This window comes from Sycon ciliatum, chromosome 3 (assembly GCF_964019385.1).
Source record: "Sycon ciliatum chromosome 3, ocSycCili1.1, whole genome shotgun sequence".
Classification (NCBI taxonomy): domain Eukaryota; kingdom Metazoa; phylum Porifera; class Calcarea; order Leucosolenida; family Sycettidae; genus Sycon; species Sycon ciliatum.
Window position 1 is genome coordinate 10,361,595 of NC_088645.1, and position 17,407 is coordinate 10,379,001.

The 17,407-nt window shown below is 48.8% G+C and overlaps 1 protein-coding gene across 1 annotated transcript in view; it reads right to left on the reverse strand.

The window, feature by feature from the left end:
- LOC135812834 (uncharacterized) overlaps positions 1-17,407 on the reverse strand; it is a 93,410-nt gene that overhangs the window by 63,231 nt on the left and 12,772 nt on the right. The window contains exons 5-7 of the mRNA XM_065326050.1: positions 15,912-15,935; positions 6,182-6,364; positions 2,719-2,757 (exon numbers count right to left, since the gene is read on the reverse strand). Coding sequence (XP_065182122.1) covers positions 2,719-2,757; positions 6,182-6,364; positions 15,912-15,935 — 246 coding nt within the window. The remainder of the gene's footprint in view (positions 1-2,718; positions 2,758-6,181; positions 6,365-15,911; positions 15,936-17,407) is intronic.

A 17,407-nucleotide genomic window follows, 5' to 3' on the forward strand; every position in this document is an offset into this window, starting at 1 on the left:
GTCCCCTATGGCAAGTGTCGGATTTCACTTGCCACAACTGTACATGTACAGTTGCGCTCACTGAAATCCGACCCAAAGTGCAAAGCTGACGCCCTGGACCAGTTCCGATTACATCATTGTATTTGTACATGTGTACGTCCAGCCGCATTCGTACCACTTCCAGGGCCAGGTCAAGGGCCGTGCAAGTTGAGGGCGCCGAATATGCACTCCGGGTCGGATTTCATCGAGCGCAACTGTACTAGTAGGGACCTTTCGCATTTGCTACGAAACGAATGCGAAATGAAAGTTTGATTCGGCTCGTAATCGTTTCGTTGAAAACAGATTTCAGGTTTCGCGAGTCGTCATGCAAATTTGCATGGCAACTACAAATACGGCCGCGGGCGCCGGTAGTTTGGCGTACGGGTTTTTACACGCACACGTGCACGGATCATGGAATCAAGGGAAAAATGTGTACCTTGCAAAACATGTGTACCTATCCAAATAAATGTGTACCTGACGGATTCGGAGCGTGCCACGAATGAAGAGGCTTCCATTCGTGAAAACGAGTTCTCCGCAGGGACTCTGACGAATCCTCGAACCCAGGTGACGAATCAGCATTCGTTTCGTATCCGTACGCGGGGTGCGAAAGGTCCCTAGTATCAGCCTGTATGCGACTGAAGCATTGTGAACCAGGGGGAGGGGATGGTTGCGTCCTAACTGTCATCGAGTGGCCATGCCTGTTGAGGGACTTTCTACAAGACAATGCGTGAGGACAACAGCTCACTGACGACTCCAGAATAGATTCGAGAAGTCAGGAGTCTGACTTGCATTCCCCTAGTTCCAGCGCTGGAGGTGACTCTCTCAGCCTGGTGTACAGGGGAAGAGTGTGGGTCAGTGCAAGTAATGTGTATGTCGAGGTGTGCCCGCCGTCCTCTGTGCGTGTGTATGTGTGTGTGTGTGTGTGTGTGTGTGTGTGAGTTTCTGTGTGTGTGTGTGTGTGTGTGTGTGTGTGTGTGTGTGTGTGTGTGTGTGTGTGTGTGTGTGTGTGTGTGTGTGTGTGTGTGTGTGTGTGTGTGTGTGTGTGTGTGTGAGTGTGTGTGTGTGTGTCAGTGGCGGATCCAGGGGGGGGGGGGTTCCGGGGGTTCCGTGGAACCCCCTAAATTTTGCAAAATGTACTACGGAAAAAAATCAATATCAAGAGTACGCTCTCGAGTGTAGGGACTAGAGTAGTACATGGTGCCGTGGGTGCACGAGCGAGAGTTTTTCAACTACTTGTAATTACTTTCTTCTGTAATCTTGTCACTGAGTTTGTAGTTTTCGCTTTCTAGAGAAGGAGAAACTGTTGCTGATTTTTGCTTGGCCATTGCTGTGTCTCTGCAGTGTCGTCTCGTTCGGCTTTACAGTCATGTAGTCGCCGGCCAAGAAACAATGTCATTTCGATGGGTGTCTCTTTTATTTTTTATCGCGGCGATCACTGATTTCTTTTGGTTCTGAGACCAATCAACTGTGGGCTCGCCTCCTTGTCCAGCGACACGCGAAAATCAGAACTCCTATCTCTCAGGTGCTGGTGAACACTCAGCAGGAAAACATTGCACGATGGCTTGACGGCGAAGGGTAAACTTCTTGAAGACAAGTACACAAATTTATTTGAACTCCCAATCTTGCATGAGCCCAGGCGCGCTAGGCGCTACATGTAGGCCCAGTCGAGTCAAAACGATGTTGTAACACACGAAAAGTGCAGGTGACTCGTGCGACTTTTGGTCCTCATCGTCGTTGTGCTCTTTGATGTGGGCTAGCTGGCAACTGACTATCCATGTACATGTAGACTACTACAGTACATGATTCAATCACTGTACTGGTATGGTGTCATGTAGCCAACTACAAATCACTTGTCTTTCCTAGTGTAGACCTAGTACATAATCTACCTACAAGTAGTGCCTATGCTATGACCTTTTGATGCACAGCTTTCAGTTTGCACTTTCAGCCACCTGTCATGTCATGTCAGCTATCTTCATAGAACCACACTCTCCCATATTTGCTGGATTGCTCCTATGTAGAGTCTACATAGTACATGATGACCAAGCAGGCCGTGACAACAAGTCACATAATCGCTTTCTCACTCACTCCATATAATTATATCGCGCTACATATTGCATAACAATTGGTACGCTGGACTCGTAACATTCATGGTATATAGCAGCACCGGCAGATTCTAAAAATGAATTCAATTCGTGAAACACCGTTGACGTCTGGCTTGTCCGAAATGTCCAAACGCCCACCAAAGCGGAAAGCTTGCAGTCAGCTTTCCCTGGACCAGTTTTTGTTGGGGAGAAACGATGTCCCACATGATGACGCTGAGGCTGCTAGTGAAGTTGGAACTTCGTGCAGTTCAAGCTCCTCGGAAGAGGATGGCTGCGACGTGCAAGCAGTTTTGGTAACTCCACCTTCGGCAGCAGAAGTGAATGCTTGTTCGTCCGCAGAAGGTGAGAGCTGCAGTGCTGCGCCAGCAATGTGCTACAATGATGTTGGGAAGATTGTTGGGAATATGCTGTTGCCTTTGTCAAGTGAGCGTGTTGGTGTCTGTCATAAATCCAGAAATTTAGCCGTGAAAGGTACCCTTGTAGAAAAAGTCGAAAGGTTCTTACAATGAGTAGACGGACACCCTGCTAGGGTGTGGAAGTATTTACCTCATGCAGCCATGCAATTAGGAAGAATGACAGAGTTGTCCACAGAACTTACCACTTGGGAGAACTTGATATCCACCAACAAGGGTGATATCTGTAAAAGAAAAAAGAGCGAAATCAAGAATTTCCACTGTGAAGATGAGAATCATCAATAATTACATTGTAAAGTCAAAAACGAAGAAGGACAAAATGTTACAAGTTATGACTAACTGTCCACCAACTTTTTGCCGTGATGCGTAGCTCGTGCTCTTCTTCATTGCGCTTTCCTTCCCCTCTTGGAACTTTCCGAACCTGAGCCTTCCAAGTTGGAAGGTTGTTGGTTTGCGCCTTGAAGAAGTGTTGGAGCTAGGTGTCAGGTCGCCGAATGTCTCAGTACTCCTTGTCAGTTTTGTGCCATTTTGTCGCACTCGCTGACTGTATAAGATCTGGTTACGTTGGTGGACAGTTTGTCATAACATTTTATCCTTTTCCTTTCTTCATCATAAAAATAACATTCATAAAACTTTTCAAATTTTGTCTGAAAGTTGAACTTAGACTATAAGACGTTAGAGAGAGTTCTTCTCCAGAGATTGGACGAATACAGTTTGTCACCTGCTATTTTCCTAGAACCAAGGGCTTTGAGAATGTTCTTGGAACTTCTCAGTGTTACACCTTGCCTAGTTTCTATCTTGCGCCCATAATAATTACACCGTATAAAATCAGAATGCCATGTCAATTACAATATCAGTATCACCTTCTCTGACGAGCCTTTGATAGGCGAAACAGCTGTCAGACGGAAATGTTTTACCCGTGACCCCTTCGTTGTTTGAAGTTTCCAATATTATTATTATTATTATTATTATTTGAAAGTAGGACGGATGCAGAAAATATTACAAAAAATGTATTATCTACGCATGCATCTACGCAAGAGTTATCACCAGCCAATTAGGACATGTGTCAAAGTATTGAACGTTTTCGTTAACTTCTTGTCAAAATACTACAGGGAATGATGGAAATAAGCTAAAAGACTACAACTATAAGGAAAAGAAGTTCAGAAATATATCACTCCAATTATGTGTAGAAGTGACACGAAAAAATAGATGTGAAGAATTAAGAAAACAGCATGCAAATCCAATAAGTGACAAAAACGTAGTGACAAGAAAAAGAGAGAAACATCAAGAGATCTATTTCGCACCTTCACGACGAACAGTGCCAAACAACTGCAAAGACAACACATTGTCCTTCTGAACACAAAGCTCAGGGTCTAACTTACGTATGTACAAAGCTTCCAACACGGCAAGATGTAACAAAGACCTACCACGCGGCAAAACTCTTGTTTGAATCCCTTTCTTTCTCTACACAATTTCTTCACATTTTTCATCGTTTTATTGCACATTGTCTCCACAGTTTTACAATACATGAATACAGTGTACACAAATGTCGATCCAGCTTGTAGTACTGATTGCGGTTATCAAATTATTATTATTTTTTGGTGCCCATCTGAAATGTATATGTGCCATAAACGAGAGAGCTTGGAAGCTCAGGGTCCTACGCTATGCTTTTTTGCCTTGATGACCTAGACAAAAAAAGCATAGGGATGATATAAATTCTTATAAGTTTCTACTTTTTGTTTTATTATTATTATTATTATTATTTATTCACAATCACGTGGCACTAGCCAATGAAATTAATGGAGATGTGGGCGATAGCCAGCCATGGCGCTAATAGAGCTAGAGGGCCGAAAGAAAAAGAATGAAAGGGGAACTGAAAAGTAAGAGAAGCGCGGGGAGCTAGCCTGGGATTCGAACCCGCACTATCGCCCTGCATGCATCCCCCGATACCCATCGCATACATACTAATTCTTCCAAGTTGCTTCACGTTATGATCTTGTATTTGAATATGCATTGTGGCCAGCCGTCTTTGATTGTACGGTATGGTACGGGACAGGTACGGGTCATGTACGGGACAGGTACGGGACAGGTACGGTCGAGGGTAATAAGACACCGTCTACCGCCTTGATGAAGGCAAAAAAAGAAAATGGATGTTATAAATTTTTCAATTCGCCTATTTTTTTCAGGCATTAGTAGTAGTGCCATTACATGGATTCGAACCCGCACTATCGCCCTACATCAAGAGTCCATAAACAAGAGTATGCAACTGTGATCTCTTTTCTATGGGCCAGATGCGCGGCGCGCTGCCTTCATTACATCATTCAGCGGCAGTCCGCGCAATGCGGAAAATCAAACACCGCACTTTCCCTCTGGTTTGAAATGAACTTTCGTACGGAACTGGAGTTCACGCGCCAGAATTTAGAGATCGCGTAGGTACTGGAACGAATCGAGCAAAAACGGATGGGCTCGTACGAGAAATTGTGAGTTTGAATGCATGCTTTCAGAGCGTGATGAAGGCAAGTTACGTAATGAAGGCACCGCGCCGCGCACTGACCCATCACCACAGTTGCATACTCTTGTTTATGCACTCTTGCCTACATGCATTCCGCCATACACTTCGCATTCATACTCATTCTTCCAAGTTGCTTCACGTTATGATCTTGCGTTTGAAAGCCCTATTTGAATATTGCGGCCAGCTGTATGTGGCCAGCTGTGTTTAATGGTACGGTACGGTACGGGACAGATACGGGATAGCGCCAGGCGTGACACAAACACACAAACAAACGAACACCAAAAATGGGTATGAATGCGAAGTGTATGGGGGAATGCATGTAGGGCGATAGTGCGGGTTCGAATCCCAGGATAAGCCTGAAAAATAGGAGAATTGAAAAATTTATAACATCCCTATGATTTTTTGCCGTCAGATACGGGATAGCGCCAGGCGTGACACAAACAAACAAACAAACACACAAACAAACAAATACCAAATTAAAGCTGTGTGGACCCTGGCTAGCGCCAGACGTTACTGAAGTAACATCTTCTGCATAGCTACGGGAATAAGCATACATTGTGCACATGTCACAGAATGCCTGGTATCAATGAAACTAAGATAATACTGATTATGAAGACCTACTCCAGAAAACATGGGACACCAAGTGGAGACAAAGCTTAGCAGGTGTGGAAGCAATACAAGAAGAACGAGCACTTGTGTTCTGATTGGAAGATCCAAGAAAGAAGAAATAATTGACCTATGCATCTCATGTCATTTCATCACACATACATGACTCAAAATGGGTGGGTTCAGTACTGTAATTTTGATCCAAACCAATCGAATGTACTTTGAATAATAATTCCTGTTCTCTTCCTACACGAAACCCCCTGGTCACTAAAAATGTCAGTCATCAAAATTACAGTATTGAACCCACCTATTTTTAGTCATGTATTTTTCATTTGCTCTTCTCTATTTGTGGGTTTTACTTAAGTTATCGTCATAATCTTTTTTTAAATAATTATCTAGAAGTTCAAGATCATTCTGTTAGAGCCAACCGTTGGCTGGTGAGAAGGTATCATTTCCTGTTGGCTTGGTGAAGTAAAATTAAAATCCAACAAAGTGCCATGCCATAGTCGTAATCAGCAGATCATACTTACTGATACACATCTTGTCCAGAGGTGCTAAGTACAAGTTAGACCAACCAAAGACACCATTCTTGCTGGTGCACTTCGCAAGTGCGAAAGGATTCAGTTCGTATCCAACGTCACACGTTGCTGGGACGGTCTTTCCATAGGGGTTTTCCTCAAACTTTCCATTCGCGAACCTGTATTCGTTGCATACTATCAACAAACCAGAAAGACCAACAAGTAAAGAGCATTGGTCAGGTCAATAAACACACAAACACACACACACACACACAAAAACACAAACACGCACACACGCACACACACCTTGACCTCGACTTGTGTACAGCTGTCAGTAACTGGCTATGCCGCCCCGATGCGGGGGAGGAGAGGAGAGCGTGCAGTCATGACGCCCTCAAGACATGTCGCCGGATGTCGCGGAGCCAATGGAAACGTCTCCCACACTTGCACTCATGTGGAAAGTGACCACGATCAACAGGCCTGCACTCGCCTCTCCAACAGTTGTGGCGGCTGAAGGCTGAAGCCGATTTGCAGCAGCGGCCACAGACACTGCAGTGATGATCACAGCAGCGCTCAGTCGAGACAGCGTACCGGGGTGGGGACGCCGAGGGCAGAGATGCTTGGGCTGGAGGCGATGAGGCGTGAGCAGTAGCGGTTGGCTCCACTGTTGTAGATGGTGATGGCTGACAACGGTGAACAGCCAGGCACCCCGCACTTTTAAATCACCGCCGGCAGGTGCTGCAATGCCATGAACCACGCTGGAGCTCTACAGGAAGCCGACGCTCACCAAGGCACTTGTGCCGCGTAAGACCCGACTGTTTGGTGAATGTTTTGATGCAGGTGTTACAGTGAGCAGCCAGCTCCGGTGCAGGACGGTCCACACTGGGCAGATAGATGCTGCGCCACTCTTGTCGCTCTTGTGCGGATTCGTACCACTCTGGTACATGGAGTAGAGTAAGAATCGACCGAACGCGGTCCTTCCACCTGAGACGTGGTCCATGTGCTGGCCTGGTCTGCGGCAGCCAACCAAACAGAAGCTGCTTCCGAAGGCGGTCATTCGGTATGCGGGCAACATGGCCAAGCCACTGCATTCGCCGGCGACACAGGATGTCAGAAAGCAGATCACTATTACCCCAGCGCACACGCAGCTCGCTGTTGATTGGTGTGGCACGTGTCACCAGCGTTCTGCAGCTTTGGATGTGGAATTTGCTGATGATGCTGCTCTTATGGTGCCCTCCCGTGAAGTGGCTGAGTCGGAACTTGAGTTTTTCCATTCTGTGGCATCAGCATTTGGTCTCACAGTCAACTTTGCCAAGACACACACACACACACACACAAAACACACACACGCACATACACACACACATACTCTTTCTCTCACTCAAACACACACACACACCCTCTCTATCTCTCTATCTCTCTCACACACACACACACACACACACGCACACACACACATACACACATATACGCATGCACACACACACACAAACACACATACATACACACACACATACACACACACGTCCTCCATGCCGTTATTCTTTCCCAGCCTCCCGACAGCAAGGGAATGCAAACATTTAAAACGAACGTTTATTGCCATCTACGAAGCACAAACTGGCTCTGGGCAGTCGACTCGCTATGATTCTGCTCTGGTCTATCCCTATCTACGCAACAAAAATGTCTCGGACAATCGACTCGCCATGATCGGCCATGATGATGCCCCTCTTGATCACAACCTCTGTACTTGTTCAGAGTATCACAGTTCCTCCCGCACACTCGCTGGTGTTAACCCTTTGGTGCGTGTTTTTGGCAGTGATCCGGAGACCTCACGTCGGCAGAGCCATCAATGCTGCACCATCACTGCTACGTCTCCGTGCAGCCCCTACTCAGTACATGTAGTTGTCACGTTCTTCCTAGTCTCAGTACCATTGACGCATTGTCTTTCTTTTAATTTTATCGAGCTGGAAATGTGAACATACTCAACATAGTAAAAACAAAACAAAACAAAAAATACACCCACACCCACACCCACCTACCCACCCCATACCCACCCACATACTCCACCCCCATACCCACCCACCCACACCCCGCCCCCACCCACCCACACCCCGCCCCCACCCACCCACACCCCGCCCCCACACACCCACCCACACATCCACCCACACATCCACCCACACATCCACCCACATACCCACCCCACACATCCACACCCACACATACCCACCCACACCCTACCCCCGCACACCCACACACCCACCCCCACACATACCCACCCACACACACCCCACCACCACACACCCACACATATCCACCCACACACCCACACCCACACATACCCTGTCCTGTCCTGTCCTGTTGACCCACTGCCGTAAAGGTTACGTGGTCCCTTTGCGGGAGGAGGGAGAGGAGCAAACACGCCGGTGCCGGGTCAGGTCCCTGGACTGCCGAAATCTCCAAGAGCAGTGCTGACACATTAGTGGAAACTTGGCACGTTCATCCGTTGTCGGGCGGTTCTGGCGAGGTCTACAAGGAGCGGGATGGCTGGCGATTGAGGTAGGCTGACACCTGTGCACAGCGAGTCCACCCCTGCTACAGTACCATTTGCCACAATCTGCGCATTGACATGCACCACGCTGCTGTTGGACTGGCTTGCGACGCTCCGCTGTGGTAGCAGCCTGGTCCTAAATTTCATGGCATTCAATTGACCGTAACTTTGGTGTCTCTCAATTGATTTGAGTTAAATTTGCACCACACACTCCTGCCACTATGCTGGCCTTCTGGACATGATTTAAAAGTTCTTGCGCCTCACTGACAGGCTTCACAGGCCGGAAAAACTCAAACATTCCGGCAGAGTGCCACGGTTGGCGAGCCACACAGGAGCCAAACAAATACATTTACAATTTTTTCACATTTTCTAGCCAATTCTGTCCATGCGCAGGATCCAAACCTTAAACAACGTCCAGAAGCAGCCATGGGTGGTGGTATAGGGCCCTTCAACGTGGCCCTGGAATCTGACACAACGGCAGGAGTGGGCGTTCTGCAACAGACTCCCACAGACCCAAGTCAATTTTTGAATTTTTTAGGTTCAGGGCGTGCTACGAGGTCGTACCTTTGATACAACATCCAGTGCTGGGACCTCCACAGCAAGCCATTTCAACAGCGCTTCAAACCAAATCCAGGATACCCTCCAAAATCGGCAAAGACTACCACTCACGTTCCACCACTGCCTAGTACTGAATCCTTCCTGACTTCTTGACACGACTCAAACTTGCCAAAGTCACTAAATCAACGCCAACTACAATAATCAAGCCACATATCTGCAACGTCACGAGGGTGCTGGCAAAAGTCCTGCTGCACGGCGGCGGGCGAATCCCGCCGCCGTGCAGCCCAGTACATGGCTAAAAACGTGATTTTTGGACTTGGAGCAAAATTCTGTACACTTTCGCGTGTTTCCATGATACGACAAGTTGCGCACGGTCTGCTCACATTCAAATACAGTGCTGCCAACAAATGACAGCGTGCAACAAAAATATCTTTCCTTGCAAGGGCACATTTTCGGCCATAACTCTTGAACGGCTGGTCCGATCGAGACCAAATTTTCAGAGATTTTGCAGCTGTTCATGCTCTTTCAACTGATGTAGCACTCGATATGAATTTACAAATTCGAGTTTTCAGTGATTTTACGACCAGGCTGCCACCTTAAGTTTGCTTGGTCTAGAGCAGCCCTTTCCACAGATGGGGCACTCAACGGGGGCTGCTGCGGCCAGTTCCTTATCCTGGTCTTGGTATCTACATCGCCATTCCATGCGAGATGTGTTAGCGGTCTGGTACCAGTTCACAATTTGGTTATGGCGAAGATCGACCGACACGCAGTCCTTCCACCGTTTCCTTGGTCCATGGGCAGGTCTGACAGATGGGAGCTGGCCAAACAGCAGGCACTTCGGCATGGGGGTGTCATCCATGCGCGCCAGGTGACCTAGCCACTCTAGCCGACGATGCCGAAGCTTACAGGTGATGGTATCCTGATCGCCCCATATACGCAATAGTTCAGCATTGCTGATGTGGGCATCCCACATCTGCTGCCACATACCCACCTGTTTACGCAGAGCTCACTGACTTGTCAGTTTGAGCACTCTGGCAAGGTACGTTCGGGTCTGATTGGAAATTTTAATTTTCATTGCTATCAGGTTCGGCCTCATTTCCTCTGTGCTGCGCTGATGAGTTCACAAAGAACGAAACAGCATGCTGTCCGCAGATTGAGTACGGTGTATATACATAGACACATACATTATGAGTTTGAGCACTCTGGCAAGGTACGTTCGGGCCTGATTGGAAATTTCTATTTCCATTGCTATCAGGTTCGGCCTCATTTCCTCTGTGCTGCGCTGACGAGTCCACAAAGGACGAAACAGTTCTGTCCGCAGATTGGATACATACATTATCTGTAATAATCACTGTTTTTGAGTCGCGCAGAGCCCAATGACTTGTCCGTTTGAGTACTCTGGCGAGGTATGTTCGGGTCTGGTTTAAATCGCGCTTTGAAAAACTATTTTCATTGGCACCACCAAGAGTCCATAAACAAGAGTATGCAACTGTGATCTCTTTTCTATGGGCCAGATGCGCGGCGCGCTGCCTTCATTACATCATTCAGCTGCAGTCCGCGCACTGCGGAAAATCAAACACCGAACTTTCGTACGGAACTGGAGTTTCACGCGCCAGAATTTAGAGATCGTGTAGGTACTGGAACGAGTCGCGCAAAACAGATGGGCTCGTACGAGAAATTGTGAGTTTCTATACATGCTTTCAGAGCGTGATGAAGGCAAGTTACGTAATGAAGGCGGCGCGCCGCGCACTGACCCGTAACCACAGTTGCATACTCTTGTTTATGCACTCTTGGTACGGCCTCATTTTCTCCGTGCTCTGCTGACGAGCCCACAGAGGGTGGATCAGCTTTGTTCGTAGATTAAGATCATTCAGTACATACACACATGTACATACATACATGTGCATACACACATGTGCATACACACATGTACATACACACATGTACATACACACATGTACATACACACATGTACATACACACATGTACATACACACATGTACATACACACATGTACATACACACATGTACATACACACATGTACATACACACATGTACATACACACATGTACATACACACATGTACATACACACATGTACATACACACATGTACATACACACATGTACATACACACATGTACATTTTTTTTTTGGAAAAAAAAAAGTTACACATGTACATACATACATGTACATACACACATGTACATACACACATGTACATACACACATGTACATTGGTCTTGAGGAGGAGTTTGCTCCGCTTCGAGACGTCATCCTGGAGCAATTTGCCCCAGCCATCCTTGGGCGGGAGGTTCTTCCTCGGGAACACCAGCTCCTCACCCTGCCAGTCAAGTATGGTGGCTTGGCTTTGGCCGATCCTGTCCACACAGCACCCCAGGCTTACCAGAAATCGAGAAACGGTACTGACATCCTGCGCAACTCAATCCAATCTGGTAACCCCGTAAACGTAAATGATCACAGCGCTCACTGTCGCCGCATCACAAGCCAAATCATCAGGGAACGAGATGTGATTTCCGCTGAAATCAGCCAATCAATTCTCAGTGACCTGCCACAGCTTGAGGAGCGCACCCTCTCCCGCATCGTTCGGGGAAATGCCTCCGGATGGCTTACGGTGTTGCCCCTGAAGCGCGAGGGGTATGATCTGTCGAGTACAGAATTCCGCGATCAACTTGCCATCCGCTATGATCGGCAGCCGCTTGCCCTGCCAGCGCAATGTGATGGTTGCGGGAAGCCTTTCTCTCTCCAGCATGGCCTTGACTGCCCGAAAGGTGGACTTGTCAAGCGAGGCCACAATGATCTGCGTGATAGCGATGCAAAGCTAGCTGATATGGCATTCGGTGGTGTTGTCGTCGAGCCGATCATGGTGCCGGAGGGTGATCGGACGGGGCAGCCTGCTCTTCGGGCAGATTGGCTTGCCCGGGGTGTGTGGGAAGATAACAGGGTGGCGTTTTTGATAATCGCATCATTGATGCCAACGCACCCAGTTACTCCCATTCATCCTGGGAAGCTACTTCCAACCGCGCTGCTAACGCGAAGAAAAAGAAGTATCGTCAGGCCTCCGAGGACCTCCGTGGGTCGTTCACACCACTGGTTTGTTCCACGGATGGGGTGCTACATCGCGAATACGCCAGCTATCAGAAGCGACTTGCTGGTCGCCTCGCCCTCAAGTGGGACAAGCCATTTTCTATCATCATGGCTTGGGTGCGAGTTCGCAGCCAATTTGCAGTGATCCATGCAGTCGACCTCCGGCTACGCGGGTCTAGAAGGCGCCTGACAGGCCTGTCGACGCAGGATGGTGCTGGGGTAGGCATCGGCCATTGAAAACTGAATTCCGTCTGTTTTACGTGGAATTTCTTGGAGTTTCCCAATGTATTGTGCTTGAATAAAATTCTATTTTAATTTTCATGGTATCTCAATTTTTTTCACGTCTACATGACTTTATTTTGCCCGCAAAAGAGGCCGTTACCCCGTAAAAAAACACACATGTACATACACACATGTACATACACACATGTACATACACACATGTACATACACATATGTGCATACACACACACATGTACATGGCAAGGCTGGCCCACTTGGCTCAAGGCAAGGCTGGCCCACTTGGTAGGACCGTGTACGATGGCGCGCCCATGGTGCTCGCACTGCAGCCACCACCCGTGGCCAAGTCTCTGCTGCTCTTGTTCTGCCCCCCGCTAACACCCGATATGGCTTTAGTGCAATTTCTTATTTGGGCGCTGCCAGTTGGAATACACTTCCACCGGCTTGCCGCATGTCTAGTTCACCAGCTGAATTTCGCTCATCCATCAAATTATACCTAGGGTTCCCTGTAAAAAGGCGCTGACGCCTGTTGGGAACTCCCTAGTAAAAGAAGAATAAATAATAATAATAATAATAACGATGTGCTGCAAGAGAAACACCCGGAGCAACAACCCGCCGATCCAAGAGCATTCCTTGAGTGCGAGGATCTGCCCCTGCTGGAGGATGTTCATATCACTGGTGCAATGATTGAACAGGTGGCCCGACGACTCTTCGGCAGTGCCGGTCCCAGTGGGACCAACTCTGAGCAGTGGAGAACGTTCTTGCTATCCCATGGCAATGCCAGCAGTCGCCTGCGGGAAGCTGTGGCCGCCTCAACCCGTCGACATGCAAATGGAATCGTGCCCTGGTGCAACATGCGAGCATTCCTTGCTCGGAGAGGCATTGCACTGGACAAGCTACCAGGAGTGCGGCCAATCGGAGTGGGCGAATGCAGGCAGCGCATTGAGGCAAAGGCCATGGCCCTTGCTACGGGAATTGATGTCCAGGAGGTCTGTGGGGCTGACCAGCTATGCTCGGGTGCAAAAGCTGGGATTGAGGCAGCTGTTCATGCTATGAGCGACGTTTTCACCGAGGATGACACTGAAGGACTCCTTCTTGTCGATGCAGCTAATGCATTTAACTCGCTAAGCCGTCCCGCGGCCCTATGGAACTGCCGAGTGCTCTGGCCGAGATGCGCAAGGTTTCTATTCAACGCCTACCGTGGGTACGCTGTGATCATCTTGAAAGGTTCCTGTACATCCGAGGTCCATACCCTTCTCAGCCGGGAAGGTACTACTCAGGGATGTCCCCTGGCTATGCTAATGTATGCCATTGGTCTGCACCCTCTGATTGAGAGTTTGAAGGAACCCAGCCAGCACACCCAAAACTGGTACGCTGATGATTCTTCTTGTGCGGGACGGTTGCGCAACATCAGGAAGTGGCTCGACCGCCTTATCGATCAGGGTGAAGCTTTCGGCTACCAAGTTGAGCCGACAAAGAGTATCATTATTGTTTCCCCGGATCTCGTTCAGCAAGCTAATGATATCTTTGGGGATCTGAACATCCAAGTAGCCACATCCGCCCGTTTCCGAGGAGGCTGTATCGGTGAACCTGACGGAGTGAGATCGTTTGTCAAGGAGAGAGTGGAGACGTGGGTGAGCAGTGTCAATTGCCTTGCCGCTGCTGCCAGGAAATACCCCCAGTCGGCGTATTGTGCGTTGAATCGCTCGCTCTCATGTGAGTGGTCATACCTGCAGCGTGTTGTCCAGGGTCTTGAGGAGGAGTTTGCTCCGCTTCGAGACGTCATCCTGGAGCAATTTGCCCCAGCCATCCTTGGGCGGGAGGTTCTTCCTCGGGAACACCAGCTCCTCACCCTGCCAGTCAAGTATGGTGGCTTGGCTTTGGCCGATCCTGTCCACACAGCACCCCAGGCTTACCAGAATTCGAGAAACGCTACTGACATCCTGCGCAACTCAATCCAATCTGGTAACCCCGTAAACGTAAATGATCACAGCGCTCACTGTCGCCGCATCACAAGCCAAATCATCAGGGAACGAGATGTGATTTCCGCTGAAATCAGCCAATCAATTTTCAGTGACCTGCCACAGCTCGAGGAGCGCACCCTCTCCCGCATCGTACGGGGAAATGCCTCCGGATGGCTTACGGTGTTGCCCCTGAAGCGCGAGGGGTATGATCTGTCGAGTACAGAATTCCGCGATCAACTTGCCATCCGCTATGGTCGGCAGCCGCTTGCCCTGCCAGCGCAATTTGATGGTTGCGGGAAGCCTTTCTCTCTCCAGCATGGCCTTGACTGCCCGAAAGGTGGACTTATCAAGCGAGGCCACAATGATCTGCGTGATAGCGATGCAAAGCTAGCTGATATGGCATTCGGTGGTGTTGTCGTCGAGCCGATCATGGTGCCGGAGGGTGATCGGACGGGGCAGCCTGCTCTTCGGGCAGATTGGCTTGCCCGGGGTGTGTGGGAGGATAACAGGGTTGCGTTTTTTGATAATCGCATCATTGATGCCAACGCACCCAGTTACTCCCATTCATCCTGGGAAGCTACTTCCAACCGCGCTGCTAACGCGAAGAAAAAGAAGTATCGTCAGGCCTCCGAGGACCTCCGTGGGTCGTTCACACCACTGGTTTGTTCCACGGATGGGGTGCTACATCGCGAATACGCCAGCTATCAGAAGCGACTTGCTGGTCGCCTCGCCCTCAAGTGGGACAAGCCATTTTCAATCATCATGGCTTGGGTGCGAGTTCGCAGCCAATTTGCAGTGATCCATGCAGTTGACCTCCGGCTACGCGGGTCTAGAAGGCGCCTGACAGGCCTGTCGACGCAGGATGGTGCTGGGGTAGGCATCGGCCATTGAAAACTGAATTCCGTCTGTTTTACGTGGAATTTCTTGGAGTTTCCCAATGTATTGTACTTGAATAAAATTTTATTTAAACTTTCATGGTATCTCAATTTTTTTCACGTCTACATGACTTTATTTTGCCCGCAAAAGAGGCCGTTACCCCGTAAAAAAAACACACATGTACATACACACATGTACATACACACATGTACATACACACATGTACATACACACATGTACATACACACATGTACATACACACATGTACATACACACATGTACATGTAGATGAAAAAAGTAAATAATATAAGCACAACAACAACAACAACATGTGATTTTGAATTCTTTATTCTCACGATGGCACCATCGCCAATAAGAGGTCTTATTGTCTGACTCCCACCCCACGCTTCATACGGGTGAACATGACAATTGAGTACAGTACCACTTACCGATGTGGGAATTCTGATCAATGCCTGCACGGGATTACAATGAAGAGAAACAAGAACGAGGATCTGTAGGAAAGTATTTCTTTCACTAGCTCGCCTACTACAGTCACACCTCGCTTATCCGCACACATCCGTTTCCCACAAAAAATATCCGGATAGGCGAGGGAACCGGATAGTCGAGCATACATACTGTATGTATGCATGCCATATGCTGTAAATCGGTGACCAGTGATTTTCGTCCGGATAAAAGAGGACCGGATAGGCGAGCAAGTCTAGTAACCATCCGAGATCTGGGGTCACAGACCCTCGGCTAACTGTACTTAAATCGCAAATGGAGTAGACAATGGATAGGACATAAGAGGAAGTGTGAGAATGCGTGTGTGTCTGAGTGTGAACGGGAGAAGCCGGTTTCGGAGCAGAGAGGTGCATTTTTTTTTACTAGAGCCACGTAAACCCGTCATGTGTGAGCCATGAATAAGGGGAGTGGTGGCGTGGTCTGGGATGCTCTGCCGACCTTGGGTCTCGGCTTCATCACAACCAGGCGCGCCAATAGCAGAGAGAGAAAGAGAGGGAGGGAGGGAGAGAGAGCATGTCAGTGCCCTCGGTGTCATCGTTGGTTCCGGAGCCGCGGAGGCTTGGCTGTGCATCGTTGCTCCGCTTCTACCTCGTGCCCAGTACCGACCAAAGCAGCTGCTGTTGTCACCGGATACACTGTGCCGCTCGGAGGTGCTGCAATGCTCACTGTGGCACCTGCACTCGTTGTTTCCGCTCAACCCAGGGACGCAACCGCCATCGCTGTTCAACGCACTGCCACCGACCAACGGCCAGAGAACGGGACAAGTTCTCGCATATGTGTATCTCCGCTCGCCGGTTCCGACTAGTCTCGCATCTGGAGCGCCATCGGTTGGCGTACTCTTTCTCTCTCTCTGCTGCCCCTCCGGGGCCCATGTGGCCCTAGTGCCGCAGTACTAGTGGTAGTGGCTCTACAGGACAGGACAGTGTATGAGTGTGTGTGCGTGTGTGTGTGTGTTTGTGTGTGTGCGTGTGTATGAGTGTGTGTGAGTGTGTGTGAGTGTGTGTGTATGAGTGTGTGTGCGTGTGTGTATGAGTGTGTGTGCGTGTGTGCGTGTGCGTGTGCGTGTGTGTGTGCGTGAGTGTGTGCGTGAGTGTGTGCACGCGCGCGTGTGTGTGTGTGTGTGTGTGCGTGCGTGTGTGTGTTTGCTAAATCCAGGCATTTAGGAAGTGGAAAACTAAAATCGTTCTCTGAGGAGTTCACAAAGGAGAGCAGAGCATCACAGATTGAGTAGCTGGATATAGGGACCGGCGGATTCTGCTCGAAAAGGTGGCAGATTCTGCTCGAAAAGCAGTGAAATTGGCAGAACCATACAAACCTTATGGCGGGCAATTCCTCGAATTCTGCTCCATTTCATTATCCACTTACCAAACATGCATGAAACTTACCAGAAAAAGTACCGAATTCTGCCAATTTTTCTGCCGGC